The sequence below is a fragment of the Lynx canadensis genome, chromosome C1 (assembly GCF_007474595.2).
Source record: "Lynx canadensis isolate LIC74 chromosome C1, mLynCan4.pri.v2, whole genome shotgun sequence".
NCBI lineage: Eukaryota > Metazoa > Chordata > Mammalia > Carnivora > Felidae > Lynx > Lynx canadensis.
The window spans coordinates 85,460,314-85,479,906 of NC_044310.1; the positions used below are offsets into that span (position 1 = coordinate 85,460,314).

At 41.4% G+C, this 19,593-nt stretch overlaps 1 protein-coding gene across 13 annotated transcripts in view; it reads left to right on the plus strand.

The window, feature by feature from the left end:
• Window positions 1-19,593, plus strand: part of CDC14A (cell division cycle 14A) — a 206,701-nt gene that overhangs the window by 161,146 nt on the left and 25,962 nt on the right. For 5 of the 13 annotated variants that reach the window (XM_030326594.1, XM_030326598.1, XM_030326599.1 and 2 more), the window contains exons 13-15: window positions 760-807; window positions 3,148-3,270; window positions 3,968-4,304. In XM_030326594.1, coding sequence (XP_030182454.1) covers window positions 760-807; window positions 3,148-3,270; window positions 3,968-4,304 — 508 coding nt within the window. Of the gene's footprint in view, window positions 1-759; window positions 808-3,147; window positions 3,271-3,967; window positions 4,486-19,593 lie in introns of those variants that run through there. The other 8 variants (XM_030326604.1, XM_030326603.1, XM_030326602.1 and 5 more) reach the window with 5 other exon arrangements.

Sequence of the window (19,593 nt, forward strand, 5' to 3'; positions counted from 1 at the left end):
GGCTTTATATCGCTTAAAATTAATTTCAATCAGATTTATATTTGATTCTTAAGAAATCTTAAGGGGGAGAGAGGGATAAATTGGCACAGAACTTGGCACATAAGTAGGCAAAAGAGTGAGAGACTCTCCACTACCCAAAATTTACAAGGCTATTCTGATATGATTTTTCTATTTTCTTTTTTAATTCTCAGAATTTTTGTTTCATTTTTTGGAATTCAGTTTTTTTCTAACAGCATCATGGTGTCATCAATCAAAAATTAAAAAAAAATTTTTTTTTTAACGTTTATTTATTTTTGAGACAGAGAGAGACAGAGCATGAACAGGGGAGGGGCAGAGAGAGAGGGAGACACAGAATCTGAAATGGGCTCCAGGCTCTGAGCTGTCAGCACAGAGCCCGACGCGGGGCTCGAACTCACGGATTGTGAGATCATGACCTGAGCCGAAGTCGGACACTTAACCGACTGAGCCACCCAGGCGCCCCAAATATTTTTTACCCTAAGTGGATGCAACACCACCTTCTGATTTAAAGCAATTTGCTGTAAATGAAAGTCAAGATGAAACAAAATGACTAAAATTGGTTTCCTGCTGGTTGTAGGATTTACTTTAAAAACGGAATGAGTACTGATATCCATTTGGGAGGTTTCTCCCTTTTGCCAATGTAATATTTGTACTGGTTTGACTCCATATGATCTGCCTTTTGGTCTTTGCTTAAACATGCGAATCTGGCAGTGCGTGAGCATTTGTCTTTGATTTCCGTAGGTTGGATGATACGAAAGGGCACCCAAGAGCAGTGCCCCAGCCTTTCAGGTACTGTGAATGAGGTGAATTTCTAGTAGCTTGTAAATAAACACTGCCCTTTAGATACATTTCCCAACCCTTAAACTGGTGAAAACAAATCGCGCACAGCTCTTCCCTTTTGAGTTCCTTCCTTTGTGTTCCAGATTGTTACAACCCACCTTACTTTTAATGCTCACCATGAAGAGGATTTTTGTTTTCTTGAGGTGCGCACAGGGCTGTGTGGCTGTCGTTGTGATGTTAACATAGTCTGTGCTTCCAGCACGTTGTGGGGTCTCTAAATTACCCTTGCTCTGCAACGTGCCTTTCAATCCAGTGATAGATTTTGCCTTTGAGTTTTTAATATTTCTGTCAGTTCTCTTTGCCCCTAGTTTTTACATGTGTTTGTTCTCCTTTATTTTCTAGTTTTATTTCCTTCCCCGTCCTCTATTTGAAGAGGAAACATTAGTGTTTTTCCCTGCAAAAATGTCCCCCAAAGCATCCCAGGGTGTTTCCTGGGTACCAGTGGTACCAGGGTGCAGTGTAGGGCTTGATGGGGGCCATAGACATGTTTGCCAAAACTGTTAATGAGATAGAGGTAAAAATCCAACTCACCCCTCACCTCTGGTTCTCATTCAGCTCTCGGTTTTAGGGCTGTTTTGTGCAGGCAGTTCTGAGAGGGATCAGACTTCTCCAGAAGCTTGAGCTGCTTCCTTGTACCACTTTCCCCATCTTTGTTTTAGAGGCAAACCATGTACTTAAGCTGTTGTTTGGGGGGAGGAGGATGAAGGCGAGAGTCTACAAGTAAATAATCTTTTCTAGAACAGATACATTAGGTCCAGGTACATTAAATGGTTTGCTCAGGATAAAACAGGTTTGGTATTAAAAACTGTGACTGGGCCCTAGTAGTCCAGGTTTGAGTCAATTTTCCCTCTTTGTCCACTCAGCAGACATTTACTGAACATTCTCTCTGAGTCTGGCACTGTACTAGCCACTGGGAATTGAAGTGGGAGACAGTCATTTGCCCCCAGTAGAGCTTATATCAAGGGGAATAGACAGATATCAGACAGTGGAATATGGTATAAGGGCTATGATTTACTATGAGAATATATGATGAAACAGGATGCTTACCCTGCCTGGGAATTCAGTGAAGGCTTGCCGTATAGGGTTCCAACTGATTGGGCCTTCAAAGGGTAACGAATGGGAATGAGGCAGATGGAGGTGGAAGAGAGGAAGCAGAGGGGAGGTAAGGAGAGGAGAAGATGCCCTGGCAGGAAAAACAGCACATGCAAGCCGGACGAAGCTGTGAATACAGTCCATTCAGGGAATTCCGAGCATTTTGTATAGCTGGAGTAGAGTTGTCTAATGAGAAAGCATGGATAGAAAGGACCTGCTTGCAAAGGCTAATGGCAGATTTTGGAGGCTTTCATAAGTAAAGCCAAGGAGCTCAGGCTTTCTGGGCACCAAGTAAAAATTAAATGGTTTAAACAGTGAGTGGCATAATTAAATATTTTAGATTCTACCTGAGGCTATTCAGAATTTGAATTTTTTTTTAAATTTTTTTTCAACGTTTATTTATTTTTGGGACAGAGAGAGACAGAGCATGAACGGGGGAGGGGCAGAGAGAGAGGGAGACACAGAATCGGAAACAGGCTCCAGGCTCCGAGCCATCAGCCCAGAGCCTGACGCGGGGCTGGAACTCACGGACCGCGAGATCATGACCTGGCTGAAGTCGGACACTTAACCGACTGCGCCACCCAGGCCCCCCCAGAATTTGAATTTTAATGAATAAGATTAAAAGATGTTACTAGTAGTCAAGAGTAAGGAATAGTGGTGGCCTCACCTAGGACAGTTGGAGAGTGGAAAGAAGAAGACAGATTTAATATATAAAGAAGTAAAAAATATATACATATACAAATACATACATACACACACACACACAATCACACACACATGTAGCCTAAGGACATGTGAGGAATGACTGCCTCCATCAAAGAAGGGAAGTGACCAAGCATGGCAAGATCATGGTTAAGGACAGGACTTTGGATCCTAGATCTGAATACCAGCTCTGTCACTTGCTCACTGACTTTGGGTGACTTTTTCTTTTTGCCTCAGTTTGCTCACCTGCAAAGTGGGGATTGCAATCGTAGCTACCTCATAGGATTGTGAATATGAGCTAATGTCTGTAAGGTTCTTAGAAGAGTTTTTGACTCAGAGCAAGTGCACTGTCAGTGTTGACTGCTGCTGCTATCACTGTTACCATGACCTGCCACGATGCCTTTAATGTTATGAATTTATCTTGTCTTAGTTGATTGCTGAATGTTAAGATAACACAGCTTTCAGGTGGCTTTTTGCCCATTTTTCTCCACAAAGATTGACTTCTTCCCCACAAGGATCTTCATCTACTTTGAAGACCTCAAAAGTGGCTCTGTCCCCCTCAGCGACGGCCAAGAGGATAAACAGAAGTTCTTTGTCCTCAGGTGCCAGTGTAAGAAGGTAATTTTTCTCTTTCTCTTCTCAGATGCTGGTGGGGGGTAAAGGAAATCTGTAGCAGACAATGAGTTTGGCTGAAGTTTGTCCGAGGAAGGGATCAGGGAGAAGGGGAGAAATCAGAGAAGGCTTCTGTTCCTGTCTCCCATCCTGAGGGACAGGGTCGTGTGGAGGTAGTGCTGTATGGCATCCCTTTCTATAGTGGAGCTCCAGCTTGCCTAATGTGATCCAGAAATTGGAGTTCAGTGGAACCTACTAATGATATGTGGTATCATCATTTCTCCTTTGATGTGTATGGGCAGAACTAAAATGGGTAGGGACATTTGAATGAATCTGTGTAGGTTAAATCTTACTCTTCAGTCTACCTTTTACTCTCATATAGCCCCTTTCACTTACTCCCTACCTCAGGACACATAGAGCCCCCAGATGTCCTATCTCAAGACATCTGGTCGGAGTGGTTTAGCCAGCTTCTTGGGTCGCAGTGAACTGCTTAGACAGGAAGTTAACGTGTATAACTAACGGCCATATGTTGTAATATCACCAAGACGATAAAGAAGCCATTCTGTCCCCATTTGCCTTGATCAGAGCTGTCTGCATCCCATTCCCCTCTTGTCCTAACTGTGTATTTTAGAAACACAAACTCTGCATGAGCGTACATCGTTGTCTATGTCCTCCCCCCTCCCCACCTGTGTTTTCCATTCAGCTTTTCCATAAACTCCCGGCTAGCCAGTTCTCTAGGGAACTTGAACGCTGCAACAGAGGAGCCAGAGAACAAAAAGGCCTCCTCGTCCTCTAAGGCGGGTTTCGTAGCCAGCCCGTTCACCAACCTCTTGAATGGCAGCTCCCAGCCGTCTGCCAGAAATTACCCAGAGCTCAACAACAATCAGTACAGCAGAAGCAACAGCACCAGCGGGAGCACCGTGAGCAGCCAGCCGAGCCCCCACGGCGCCGTCAAAGCGGAGGAGCACAGCCCCGTTCTTCGGCCCGCCTACCCCGGCCTCTCTTCTTCCTCAGCGAGATTCCTGAGCCGTTCAATCCCCGTAAGTTCGCAGACATCACCTCCTGGTCCTCAGAACCCTGAACGCAACTTTTGTGCCTTGCCTCCCCAGCCGAGGCTGCCGCCAAAGAAATTTAATAGCGCCAAGGAAGCCTTCTGAGCGATGCCTTCCCTCTGTGCTGTGAACCTGTCTATGCACGTACATTCGGCTGGCTCCTCTGCAAGTAAATGCCAAGTTTCAACTGGGGTTTCTTCCTTCCTTCTTTTTCTTCCCCTCCTCCTCCTTCCCTCTTCAGAGGGAAACCGCTTTCATTCCCTTCATCATGGACACCGTTGACTTACGTTACTTTTCAGTTAAGTTTTCGAATCAACTCTGAATATCTGGTGCAAAGCCGGGAGCTGATTCATACGATAGATGGTATTTGCTTTGGTTGCAGTGGAATTGGGAAGCTTCGCTTTTCCACATCTTATATCAATGAATGAATTTCAGAGTATTTAAGTGTGGAAGGTGCTGAATGAACAGTAGCTTCTCAGAACTAACCATTAGGCTCTGGAATATGTCCCCTCCTTCAGGGAACTGACCCAGAATTAACAAAATGGCAAATGGGAAGGTGTTTATAAGGAGGGCCCATGAGTAGGTATCTGGGATGTAAGGAAGGGGAAGGCAGAGTATCAGGAAGATGTTTAAAATTAGCTATTAGTCTTCTAGAGTCAGGATGAAAGATCATCAAACACATTTTACCCGGGAACTCTGTATTGAGGTTACCAAGCCCCCCTTTAAACTGGAAATCCCTGTTAGGTAAAATCTGTTGGTTCACACCCTGCTGTGAGTCACTTTAATCACATATTTTGATTGCCTCAAGGGGAATTCATATCTATGGGAATGTGAGTGTTGATTTGAGAGAACAAGGACAAAATAGGAAGGAGAAATCAACCTCACAGATCAAAGTGCAACTCAGAGTTCAACACGGAGTCCAGTCAGGGCACAAGCAAACTCCAGTGTCCTGGGTAGTCTGGGGCCTGGGACTCCTTCATGCCTGCTGTTCTACCAACATTTCCTCAGCCGTTACCCAGGGAGTGATTTCTGCAGGGGAGCAGAGGGGACGAAAGGTGCTGGTAGCAGTGTGCCTTTCTTGGGAAACAGGAACCCAATGGAATAATTAATGAGACCCACTTCCCTTAGATGGTAGTTTAGGGAACCACTTTTCTTTTTTTTTCTTTTCTTTTTTTTTTTGGGGACCACTTTTCAAACATGAGGACACAGTGCACGTGTGTGTGTGTGTGTGTGTGTGTGTGTGTGTGTGTGTGTGTGTTGGTTGGATACATTACCACTCCTGTCTCAACCTCAGGCCTCTTTTCAAGGAGGCCTTTTTTTTTTTTTCTCTTCTATGCACACACAGTCCTTTCTAGCACATATCATTGACCCTTGAGCAACAGATTTGAACTGCATGGGTCCCCTAACACACAGATTTCTTTCACTAAATACAATGCAGTAATATATGTGTGTTTTCTCTTCCTCGTGATTTTCTAAATAACATTTTCTTTTTAAAAAAAAAACATTTATTTTGAGAGAGAGAGAGAGAGCACACACGTGTGTGCGAGTGGGGAAAGGACAGAGAGAGAGAGAATAAATATTCCTTTTATAGGAATAAAGAGAGAGAGAGAGAAAATCCCAAGCACGTTCCTCACTGTCATCTCAGAGCCCGACTCAGGGCTCAAATTCATGAACCATGAGATCATGACCTGATCCAAAATCAAGAGTCAGATACTTAACCAACCGAGCCACCCAGGCGCCCCAACATTTCCTTTTCTTTAGTTTACTTTATTGTAAGAATACAGTATTAATACATATAATTTATTAATTGACTGTTGATGTTATTGCTAAGGCTTGTGGTCAACAGTTGGGTATTAGTAGTTAAGTTTTGGGGGGAATCAAAGTTCTATGCAGGTTTTGACTGTGCGGGGGCCAGCACCCCTAACCCATGCATTGTTCAAGGGTCAACTGTATAATTTTCCAGATATGATTTTATTCTCAATGTTTTTCAACGTTATTTTAAATTCCTATATAGTGCCAGCCCACTCCACCACTTAATCTGAATCTGATCTCATGATATTATGGGTATAGTTGTATCAGTAAAAACTTAAATCTTAGTAACTAGGAGGTTAGATGGAAAATAATAGGTATTTACCTTTTCATAACAAGATATGCAAGTCGTGTGCTTCCCAGCAGGAATTGAGTTGTGTTTTCATATACTGATTGTGGGTCAACCTCATTGTTAGACCAGAATACAGATCTCTTCATTTTCAGAAAAAGTGGTACACATATAGATGTATAGATAATTATATAGCTATCTTGCCGATTTCATAGCTGAAGATTTAGTGTAATCTACATTTGTAGCTGAATACCAGAAGCATTGGGAGCTTGGCAAGAATAACATTCTACTTTTTCTGGATCTCAGTTTTCCTCTTGGCTAGTTGAAGCATGGGGATAGTCTTTAGATGATTGGTGATGGCCCTTCCCTCCCATATTTATATAACTTAGCTTTAGGTTTCATTCCATATTTTGATATTTGTCTTCACCTTTCCTCCTTCTCCTCATCCCTCTCCTGGCCTGAAGAGAGTGGTTTTCTGATAATTAAATTTAAAGTAATAGTCTGTGTGGGCAGCTGCTGCCGTTCCCCTCTTCTCTCTCTTAAATTTGTCATCTCATTGTAAAGAGAAGCATTTATAAATAGAATTGCCAGCATGACAACATTTTCCTCCCTCTCACCCTCCCAGGAAGTAAGAAGTAGCAGGTCTCTTAGAGCTGACTTCTCCTCCTTTATCTTTGCCTAGAAAACCTCTGTGGGAAGGGAGGCTCCAGGTCCTACCCCTGCTGGTTTGCTGGTACAAAGTCTAAATTAAGATGGAAATTCCCATTTTATAGGAATAAAGAAAGAGGTTGTAAGTTGTTTTCCTTTATCACTCCAGTACAGCTTTTCTAATTGTGGGTTTCTTGTCTAAATAAGATGGTCCTTCTTTCCAGCGCTTCCTAAGTTGTGAGGCATATGACCCTTGAAGAACTAGGAATAAATCTCTCAACAGAAATGTTTTTAAGTCCTTGGGTAGGAAATGCAGTCTGTAAGGCAGTATCCTCCCAGCACCTTTAAGAAAGACCTAGAAACTCCTAGGGGATGAGGGTGACGGGTGTTTAGAGAGAGTCTAATATTTTAGAAGCTGCAATTAGCATCTCTTTTGAAAGCTGCAATTGCTCTCACTTTATGCAGCAGTTCAGCCCCCAGAAAAATGTAAAAATGATTTCCTTGTTCTGTCATTAAGTGCTTTAACACAGAAAACAAGAACAAATGTTAAGGAATTCTTATGGTTGTGACAGAATCCTGAAGAACAATCAGATTTTATTTTTATTTATTTGGCCTCTTCTGTTGGTCTTGAGGTTTCTGCTGCCAGTAGAAACTGCACAAGGTTTCATTTTTTTATTAACCCACTTGTAAAAAAAATCAGTTTTCCCTCCCTGACATTCAGAGGAGTTTTCAAATGCTTAAGAAATGAGGGACGTGTGATTATGGCGTGGGTGGGGTGGAAGTATTTTATTAAATTGAAATTACTTGAGGTATCTGTCTTGAATATTTGCTCTGTTTTATTTTTAAGAGACTTGCCACTGAACTGCTGTTCGTCTCCACTGTCCTTACCTGACCCCTAAAGTCTGGGTGAGGTTACGATGCTTTCCCCGTAAACTCTTCTCTCCCCTGCCTCGGTCTTAATCAATACTCTTCTCACTCTGTATTTTAATCATCTGTTCACTTATCTGTATCCTCCGGTAGACTGTAAGCTCTGTGAGGGCAGGGACGGTGCCTTTGTTTTCTGTGTCCTAGTTGTATGCTCTGTGCCTGGCATATGGTAGGCCCTCATTAAGTATTTCTTGAATGGATATATGAATGGTTAGACGTTTAAATGAGTCAGTGTGTTTAGAGTAACTTCCTCCAGAGGGTTTGAGAGATTAAATATTTTGCCTTAGATTGTACCACAAATATATAGCAGAGGCGTAATTTGCACATAGGTCAGTTTGACTCCAAAAAGCATATTATTTTGATTATATCATATATATATGATATAATATATATGTATATACGTATATATATATACATACATATATATATATATGTATATATATATAGTAGATGTTTAATATACAGGGATATCTAGGGGCGCCTGGGTGGCTCAGTTGGTTGAGTGTCCGACTCTTGATTTCGGCCCAGGTCACAATCTCACTATTTGTGGGTTTGAGCCCCACGTCGGGACTCTGTGCTGACAGTGTGGAGTCTGCTTGGGAATCTCTGCCTGCCTCTCTCTCTCTGCCCCTCCCCACTTGCACTCTGTCTCTCTCTCTGTGTCAAAATAAATAAATAAACTTAAAATAAAATACAGGGATATCTAAAGGGTATCTCATTTTTCCAGGAAGGGTCAAAGAAAGATGTGCAGAAGAGATTACATTTTAGTTGGGCTTTGGAGCATAAATAGGAAGGAGCCTCCTGGGAATCTACTTAAGAAAATAGGAAGAAGAGAAATGGCCATTGCAGGCAATGGGAACCGTACGAACAGAAGCACAGCTTTAGTACTGTAGTTAAACTCTTAGGTTCTGAAGACAGACCTAGGTTCAAGTTTGATTTCTGCCACTTCCTTGTGGTGAGTACTTTGGCAAGTTATTTAACCTCTCTGAGTCTCAGTAAAACGGGAATAATAATAATCAAGGGCAGACTAGGTTTTGTGCACCCTGAAGCTTATATGATATGGTGGGACCTATGTAAGATAAAGAATACAAAATATTAATTTTTGTAAATTTTATACAACATAGGGCTGTGTACTTTGAAAGGCATCTTTCTTGACTGCGGAGCCTTGAAGCTTATGTGGTGATATGATAAGATCTTTGTAATAGGGTGGTTGTGATGACTGAGATCAATCATATGGACTAGTTTACAGAGTTGCTTATAGATGGCGCTCCATAATTATTAGCTACTATTATTTTAAGAGCAGTGAGTTTTCCAGTGTCACTAAAGCCTGGGGAGGTTACTTGTAGATAAGGCTGGAACGTTAAGGGGAAGCCAAACTGGGAAGTGCACTGTGAGCTATTGGAATCTTGTAAGCAAAGTGACTTGATCAGATCTGATTTGGTGAAGATAATTCTGGCAGTTGTGTGGATGGTAGCTCTTGATAGAAACCCTGAAGGGAGGGAACCTAGTTTGAGCCCTATCTGCTGTCCCCAGTCCCTACCTTGGTGTCCTTGGGTAAATGCTATCTATGCACTTTCAATAATTATTCTGTGTTTTAATACGCACAATAGTATTGATGCTATTAAATAATCATATGTGACCAACAGATCCACCATATATTTATTATTAATTTTTAAATGATGTATTTATTTTTGTAAATGGAAATTTAACTACCTAAAGAAAAATTATGGTCCTTAGTAAACATCTTTTCTGCATCAGTTGAACTGTTTGAAGAGTTATAAAATAATGTGCTTTATTATTAAAAAAGAAATATATATATATATATATATATATATATATATATAGAGAGAGAGAGAGAGAGAGAGAGAGAGACAGAGAGAGAGAGAGAGTGTGTCCGGTTGGTTACAAAAATTTTTTGTCACTCCAGTGTCACAGGTCACATTAATTATGGACCTAATGGAGTAGCCTTTCAGAATAAGCTTCTATTGTATTGATCTGTAGGGTATATAAATATAAATAAGATAAGCTGCTCTATAATAAGATTCTTCTGACAACTGCTTTGGGCATCATCTATTAAAACCTTTTTTGTAATTTGATTATTATTACTAAGCAGTAGCTTATATTAAGCTTTGTTACTCACTCTTATCTATTGGTCTTCAGACATTTCCAGAGATATTCTCATGGTAATGTTTCAGGTTATATCAGTGATGCCATTCATTGTCTCTTGGAATTTTCCCATTTTCCTCTTCTGCTGTTTTCTCACCTTTTTTGTTGTCATTGTGTTAGCCTCATTGAGGCTGTTCCTAACTCAGTGTCTTAATTAATTCATACTTTAAGTAGGGGCACAAGCTCTTTCTGTAAAGGGCCTGTTTTGGCTTTGTGTGCCAATTCCAACTCGATGCATAAACAAATGGTATGGTTGTGATTCAGTGAAACTTTATTTACAAAAATAGGTGGTGGGCTGGATGTGGCCGCTGAGCTGTAGTTTGCCAACCACACTTTAAAGCACTCCTGGGTAAGAGATACTGATCTCATCATTTTACTCACCTGGTCAGAAGTGATCAGGATCCTCTAATGCTAGAACATTAATCCTAAATTCCTTTCCTGAGCTTTCAGGCCCTCTGTCCTCGGTTCCCTTTATTGTATGTTTGTACCTCATTTCCCTTGCTTGTTCCATAATGTGGGCTCCCTTGTCCTCAAGAACGTGAACCCACCCAAAGTTTTCCTTTTTCACCTCTGTTCCTATCCTTGAAGCATACTTAGTACTTTATCAACATATACTGTAGCTATTACATGCCTGAGCTTCTGTATTTGTTTATGTATTGTCTGTATCTGTGAGACTTGTCTTCAACTTTTAAACTTTCTTTGGGGGTCTACATACCAAGTTTCATAAAGTTCTTTTATATTTTATTGTTTCTAATATAGTACTAGACACAGAAAGGAATTAAAAATACTCCTTTAGGGGCACTTTGGTGGCTCAGTTGGTTGAGCGTCCAACTTCAGCTTAGGTCATGATCTCACAGCTCGTGGGTTTGAGCCCTACATCAGGCTCTGGGCTGACAACTCAAAGCCTAGAGCCTGCTTCAGATTCTGTGTCTCCCTCTCTCTCTGCTCCTCTCTGGCTTGCACTCTTTCTCTTTCAAAAATAAATAAACATTAAAAAAAATACTCCTTTAGTTTACAGTTGGAAGGAAAATTGAAATGATGAAATATTGTGTGCATACCTACAGTGCATACTGTTTTACGGTAGCATTCTCCTTATGCTAAGTTCCCTGTGTGACGGGGCACAGCCATGTTTAGACTTAGCTGGTTAGCCTGCTCTTGGTTATGAAGACTTTGTGGATAAATTCTCCACCTCAAACTTATTTATTTTTTTGGTAATCATATGGCAACTTTATTTTTGTCTTCAATATTATTTTTGTCCCTTTACATTTATTTGTTGGCTATAGTTCTTTTTTAATTGAAGTACTGTTGACACACAGCATTACCTTAGCTTCAGGTATACAGCACAGTGATTCAGCCTCTCTATACATCATGCTGTGTTCAACACCAGTGTAGTTGCCGTCTATCACCATACAAGGCTATTAAAATAGCCTTGACTATATTCCCTATGCGGTACTTTTCATCCTCATGACTTACTCTTTCTATAACTGGAAGCCTGCATCTCCCAGTCCCCTTCACCCATTTTGCCCGCCCCTCACCTCCATCTACTCTGGCAACCACCGGTTTGTTCTCAGTATTCTCAATCTCAAATTTGACCAGTGTCAGAACAACCTTGGTAGCCAACGAATAGGTTAAGTTCTTCTGTGTTCTGGCATTAGTCGGAATATGTTTTATGTTTTATTTATTTATTGAAGGAATTACTGATTCTTTTTTTTTTTTAATTTTTTTTTCAACGTTTTTATTTATTTTTGGGACAGAGAGAGACAGAGCATGAACGGGGGAGGGGCAGAGAGAGAGGGAGACACAGAATCGGAAACAGGCTCCAGGCTCTGAGCCATCCGCCCAGAGCCTGACGCGGGGCTGGAACTCACGGACCGCGAGATCATGACCTGGCTGAAGTCGGACGCTTAACCGACTGCGCCACCCAGGCGCCCCGAGGAATTACTGATTCTTAAAGTAGGACTTAGAATAAGATCAAAATATTAGATCCAGCTTGGTAAAATACCCAGTTTGGTGAAAATCTGAGTGATTGGCGTTTGCATTAAAGCCTGCTTAATTTTACTTTGGAGTAATGTTTGTGTGACAGTGATGAACTGCTTATTGACTGTTTAAACATCCATTCCCAATAAAATGCTCCTACTTTCCAGTGGGAGGTTAACAGCTTTTCTTGATTTAAATTTGATGTCTTTTCCTTCTGCCTGTTCTGTGTTTCAAAAACTATCATCCTGTCCTGATTTTAAGTATAATATTGAATCACAAAGATTAATTAAAGATTAAATATTATATTGTTTTTATTTGTTTTAGGTTTACTTATTTATTTTGAGAGAGAGAGAAAGAGAGAGAGGAGAGTGTGTATGTGTGTGTGAGAGAGAGTGGGGGAGGGACAGAGAGAGAGAGGGAGAGAGAGAATCCCAAGCTGACTCTGTGCTGTCAGTACAGAGCCCAGTGCAGGGCTTGATGTCATGAACTGTGAGATCATGACCTGAGCTGAGATCAAGAGTTGGATGCTTAACCGACTGAGCCACCCAGGTGCACCAAAGATTAAATATTATATTTGATACTAAGGATTAGTACTAGCTTTCTAACCTGGTATGTTTAAATTGTTATGGTTTTCCCCTCTCTTCTCTTTGTTGTGGCATACCTTAGATTTGATGGAATTTCAGCATTACCTTAAATTTTTCAGCTAAGGGATGTCAATATCAAGAACATGAGCTCACTCCTTTTTTTTGTAATTTTTTAAATGTTTAATTATTTTTGAGAGAGAGACAGAGTGTGAGTGGGGGAGGGGCAGAGAGAGGGAGACACAGAATTGGAAGCAGGCTCTAGGCTCTGAGCTGTCAGCACAGGGCCCAAGGCGGGGCTCCAACCCATGAACTGCAAGAACATAACCTGAGCTGAAGTTGGCTGTTTAACTGACTGAGCCACTCAGGTGCCCCAAGAATGTGAATGTGAGCTCAATCTTTGAACCACATCTTTGGCATTTACTCAGCATTGGTATTCTTTTTTGTTTCCTTTCTAAGTGGACTTGGGGATGTTACTTGCCAAAGCATCAAGTTGTTTTGAGATTAGCATGGTTCAGATGATGCCTTTAAATTTGTGTATCAGCTGTTAGGTACACATAGTGTTTGCAGATAGAGCTAAGGGTAAGTTCAGCTTCCCATGTTAAATAGTGGTTTACATTAATTTCCTGTACAAAGGCTGTCAGCTTTGTTTGACTCTCCATTTGAAAGGACTCTTTCAGGTATAGAACTTGCTTTAATCTCAAGTACGTCGGAGTTTTAATTGGCTTGGTTGTTCAACTTAATTTGACACTTTCTGTTTTACCAATACCAAATACTTAATACCAAATACTGCTAAGTTAATAGAAAAGAGTCTTTTTCTAATCTGGCTTTACTTATCTATTTAGCCAGGAGCAAACGAGAGTGCTTTTTATATATGTGTAAAGACTTGCCCAATTAAAAAAATTATCTAATATTTATATGAGTGTCTACCATGAGTGCAGTCTTGTTTTAGTCCAGGAAGGTAAGACAAAGATGGATAAGCCATTTTCTTCCACTAGACCGAAAGCTCCATGGAGGAATCTTCTGGCTTACTTGATCATCTGCTATCATTTTTCTGGTCCCTTCACTCTGTCTTTGCACTGCTGCCAGAATCTGCTTTAAATACTAGTTTCCTAATGTCATCCTTTGCTTGAAAAGCTTCTATAGTTGAAGGACAAAACCAATTATTGTAAGTTTTTTCTCTTTTTCGTTGAAGTTTCACCATAACATACTTAGATATGGACTCCATATAGTTTATCGTTGGGCCTTAATGTATACTTTCAGTCTCAGGGCTGACGACTTTTTCAATGATGAAAAATTCTCAGCCACTATCTTTTTGGATTTTGTCTGCCTTTCCCCTACTTCTCCTTTTATTTATTTATTTATTTTTTTTTTAATTTTTTAATGTTTATTTATTTTTGAGAGAGACAGACAGACAGACTGTGAGTGGAGCAGGGGCAGAGAGAGAGGGAGACCCAGAATCCCAAGCAGCCTCCAGGCTCTGAGCTGTTAGCACAGACTGACACGGGGCTTGAACCCACGATTGCAGTATCATGATCTGAACCGAAGTTGGGCATTCAACCGACTGAGCCACCCAGGCGCGCCCTCCCTGCCCCCCTCCACTCCTCCTTTTGTAATACCCCGTAGACTTATGTTGGAGCCCTTCAATCTGTCCTCAGTATTTCTTTCCTTCTGTTTTATATTTTTAAATTCCTGTTACTCTGGCTGTGTTCTAACTGAATTCCTCCTGCTATTTTCCGATCCACTAATTCTCTTTTATTTATTTTTTAATTTTTAAAAAATGTTTATTTATTTTTGAGAGAGAGAGAGAGAGACAGAGCACGAGTAGGGGAGGGGCAGAGAGAGAGAGAGAGAGAGGGAGACACAGAATCCGAAGCAGGCTCCAGGCTCTGAGCTGTCAGCACAGAGCCTGACGCGGGGCTCAAACTCACTAACTGAGAGATCACGACCTGAGCCAAAGTTGGACGCTTAACTGGCTGAGCCATCCACGCACTCTCCGCTAATTCTCTTTTAACTGTGTCCATTCTGGAATGTGTCCCCAACCTGTTGACCTTTTGATTTCAATGGCTGTGTCTTTTACTTCCAACATTTATCATTCATTCTTTATGACAGCCATCTGTTTTTATGTGGACCCGCCTATTTTTGTTTCATAATTTCTTATTCTTTTTATGGGTATTCTTCATTTTTTCACCTTGAGGATCTCAGATGACAGGTTGTTTTGAGATGGCTTTGTTGTTTGCATTTCAGCCTGTGAGAATTCATCTCCTGGTTGAAAACTTTGTTAGTTCTCTTGGTGTTCATGTTTCTTGTGTGTTTTATTTTTATTTATTTCTAATGTTTATTTATTTATTTTGAGAGTGGGGGAGGGGCAGAGAGAGAGAGAGAGAGAGAGAGAGAGACATCGAGAGAATCCCAAGCAGGTTTTATGTTGTCAGCACAGAGCCCAACGTGGGGCTCGAACCCACGAACCGTGAGCTCATGACCTGAGCTGAAATCGAGTTGGATGCTCAACTGACTGAGACACCCAGGTGCCCCTCCTCGTGTGTTTCAGAATTTTCAGTTGTAGGTTCACACTGGATGGGAGTTTTTTGTTTCTCCCCACTTCTCTCTGTTTTTTTTTTCCCTCCTCATCCACTGGTTTTCTTCTTGGTTCCACTTGAACCGCCCCCCCCCCCCCCATCCCCAGTCCTCCAGTCTAGAAACAGACTTTCATGACCCAGGCTCTATTCCCTTGGTGAGCTCAGCAGGCCTGCTTCTCAGGCAAGGATGCAGCTCTGCATAAACCCCGGCCCCAGGGCAGTGGTTGTGGTCCCTCTCAAGTCCTCACAGGTGGGGGATCCCAGCCTCAGTTTTAGGCCAGGGGCATTTGGTCTGTATACCCTCAAGAACCCTTGGCCATCTCTGACTTCCATCTCTGTAGCCAGTGGCCTACTACTGTGACTTGGTTTGTTTGTGGGCTTAAAGAAGTTGATCATATTTTTGCATCCTGCTGTGCCTTTTCTCCCACACATTTTATCCTCATGTGGCTGTGAGGGTGAGAGAGCTCCCCGGGCCCCATAGGAATGCGAATCCCATCCATGGAGTTCCCACTCTTTTGTCCGGATTGCCTCCCAAAGGCCCCCTCCTCATACCATCATACTGATGGTTAGGATTTCAGCACATAAATTTGGTGGGTGGGGAGCACAAACATTGCAAGCAGTAAACCCATTGCAAGCAGTAAGACCATTGCAAGCAGTAAACTAAAGGAGAAAATGTTAAAGTCTATTTGAAAGTGAGCAAAATAAGGCTGACCTATTCCAACCTAATTCCCCTTATTCACCCCATAAGTGCAAATTGCTTTCTTTCTGGTAACTCTCAAATCTTTACAGTTAAGATGTATTAGACACTGTATTTGTACTTTCTTTTTTGAAAACCACACCTGATGGTGTGCTGCTGTTTTTGTCTTCCTCACTGCCATTCACTCATCTTTATTCCTTGAGGACTTTGGCTTTCCTCTAGCCACTGGGCTACTGCCAGTGTTCTCGACGACAGTAACATTTTTCTAATCATTATCATTGCCATCATTAGTAACTTACTGAGTACCTCCAATGTGCTGGCCATTGTAGTAGGTGCTTCATATATACATTAACTTATTTATTTAGTCCACAGTTTATAGACGAGGAAGTCAAGATTCAGAGAGGCAGTGACTACTGTATTTTAAACTTTCTGAACTCTGGTGATCTTTATTTTTATTCACTTCGAAATCCATTTCATTGGCCTTTTTATTGCTTAAAGCATTTCTTCTGATATCCTGAATCCTGTAAGTCTCCTTTCAGACATTTACCCCACCTACTAACCCTTCCCCAAGACCTCTCTGTGGTCCCTGCCTGTTTCCCCACCTTCTGTGGCCCACATGGTCATTTCTGCTTCCTCTTTCCAATGTTCTCTGTTGTACTTGGATCTTCTTTCCATAGCCACTTAATCACTAGCCTCCAAAATAAGATCAAGTCCACTGTTTTTGTTTTTGTTTCTAGTCTCTTCTAAGCACTATTGGAGAAAATCCCATTACGTTGCCACCAGTTAACTCCATTTTAAATGAATTTCTGATTTACCTGGCCCTTGGGTGCTCATAAGTAGTTTAGTTATCCCATTTTGGCTCCCTTGCTGTTCCCCACACTGGCTGTTCCAAAACTTCTTAGCATCCTTTGTCAACACAGCTGCCTCAGCCTCCAGGGCTGGTTGACTTTGCCTTGAGTCTCACCGAGAACATAGAATCATCAGGAGTGATTCCCCCTAACTGTCCTCTTCTCTGCCTCAAAGTGTCCCTTCATCTGACATGTCCTTCTTTTTCCTTTCCTTTTAGGTTAAAAGAATCTTTACTATTTTCTACCATTTTCCAATGGTAACTCTGCCCCCCTGTACTGTTGTTTCCACACTGTTCTAGGGAGTCACTCATCCATGGCCTTCCTCTCTTATGTCTTTAGTCCCTACTCCACTCCATTTGCCTGTCTCCTCACCTGCAAACAGGTACATCCGGGTTGGTCAGAGTGATCTTGCCAATTACTTCCCTGGGTCCTGTAACCTCTCACAGTGTCTCCTTTATGGCCAACCTTGGGACCAGAGAAGCCCCATTCTGGTGAGAGCCTCTCCCACAGGCTGCCCCTGACTTCTTTCAGACCAGATCAGATGATCTCTTCCTTCTTAGTTTTTCTGTAGCATTTGACAATATCAGCTGCCCTTTTTGCTTGTTCTTTTTGTCTCCTTTGAGTTTAGAATGCTATTTTCCTATTTCTCATCCTCCCTCCCCCTAAAATTATTACCTGTCTATCTTCCTCTGCCAACCCTTCCATGATTTTTCCCAAGGCTCTGACCTTGGCCCACTTCTCTCTCTGGGTGATTGTCTCCTGGGCAATTTCTAACTTCCTATGGGTGTTACCTGCTTCTTCAATTGCCTGCTCCTCCTTTTGTTTCCTGGCTTAGTAGTTGTCATCCACACTAGAAATTTGGTATCCTCTTTGACACTACGGCCGCCTTTCCTTCTGCACATCCAGTCACTCAGTACTATCAGCTGTCCCTAGAAGCTGTCTATGTTTTGTTCTTCCGTTCTCAACAGCGTTGCCCTGATTTAAGATTTTGTGGACTATTGGAATAGCCCTTTAAATTTTCTTCCTGCCTTAAGTCTCTCCCGCCTTTAATCTTTTCTCTATACTGTGGCCAGTGTTAGATTTCTAAGACCATTCCTGTGTTCCCAATTGTTCATTGTCTCTACTTTGCCTGTGGGGTCCACAGATCTGTGGAGGTCAGATCCCTTGGCTTGGCATTGGGGCCCTTCCCTGGCAGCCCTTGTGCCCCCCCTATCTTATCTCTCCAGCAGCTCCCCACGGCATACCCACCAGCACTCTGCAATAGGGCCACATCCTTGCACCCACACTCTAACACATGTGGTTCACTCTGCTTTTCCTTGTCTCTGCTGGGTTTTATAATTCCTGGCCTGTCTCCACAGTTATCTCTTTGATGAAACATTTGTGACCCATCTTTCTTGACTCTCGTGGGACTTTATTCACACCTGCCCCACCCCCACCTTCGAGTTGCTTTTATATTCTAGACAGCTGTATGTGATTCTCTCTCCTCTCTACTAGCTTTTAAACTTCTTGGAGGCATCTTTGTTTTCTCAGGTGCCAAAGTACAGTGAGTACCTAATAAATATTTATTGAATTAAAAATTGGATAATATATCTAGGTCCACGAATGTGAAGCAAAGAGCTAAGGTGCTTAGCAGCCCATTATCACCGTCAGCACATGAGGCACTAACAAAAAGGAAAACAGATTTTCAGCTTTTGCTTTAATATACAATCATCTGAGAGTTTCTTTTCTTTTTCTCTCTTTTTTTTTTTTTTTAGAAATGTGACTTTACTAAAATAAGAGAAAATACATTTTAACCGAGCTTGCATCAATATAATTTTGGTGTTCAGATGAACTGGAAACGTTCATGGAATGGTTGGCTGAGTCAAGTAAGGTGTCAACAACTATCTGTCGTCTAACAAATGAGCTTTTTGTGATTGTTGAAAAGCACAATTAAGTTCACTCAGAAAAAAAAGAATCTATTAAAAGTTAGGTGGGAAGGTGAAAGAATTTTTTATATAGCATTTTAATTAAACGAAATTGGCTTGTTAAATCTTGGGGTCCCTGAAATGCTTAGAGAACATTATAGAAAAATGTTACACCTCCTTCAAAGCAGATTTTATCAAAATCCTTAGCCAAAAAAATCTTATGCAGCTATGTTTCTCTACCAGTGTTATTGGAGAAGTATTATTATGCTAGCAAATGCCAAACATTCAGTCTTGTGAAACCATATTTGTGGAAATGGTATCAATGAACACATTTTGCGTGTCGTTAACATATAAGCAATACAAAAACTGGAAACTATTGCAAAGCCATAAAAGACCCCAGAGTATAGAGGCAATTATAGATAAACTTATTATTAATCAATGTTTATTTTTTCCCCAGTTCATTAAAATTCAACACCAGAGTTTTGTTTAAAATAAGATACCGTATTGCCAAATGTGGTTTTTGTTTTTTTTTTTTTTTTTAATTATCTATGCCATGAAAGCAAATCACTTTTTAAGGTGCTTTTTGCTTCTGTAGTTAGAACTCAAACCAACAATAACCAAGTAGACTACTTTCTCTTCCTTAAGGGACTCGGAAGATGGGAAAATACAGGAGAGGGAAAGTCAGTATGGCAAAAGCACGTGGCGATTGAGAGTCAGGATTTTGACCGAGTATGAAACTAACATTCCAGGTCCTAGGGTCTGTTGGTCTGAGTTATGTGAACAGTAAGACACCATTTCATTAATTTGCTGGCAAAGACCTTAATTTTTCATTATTCTTTACAGTTTGCTGTT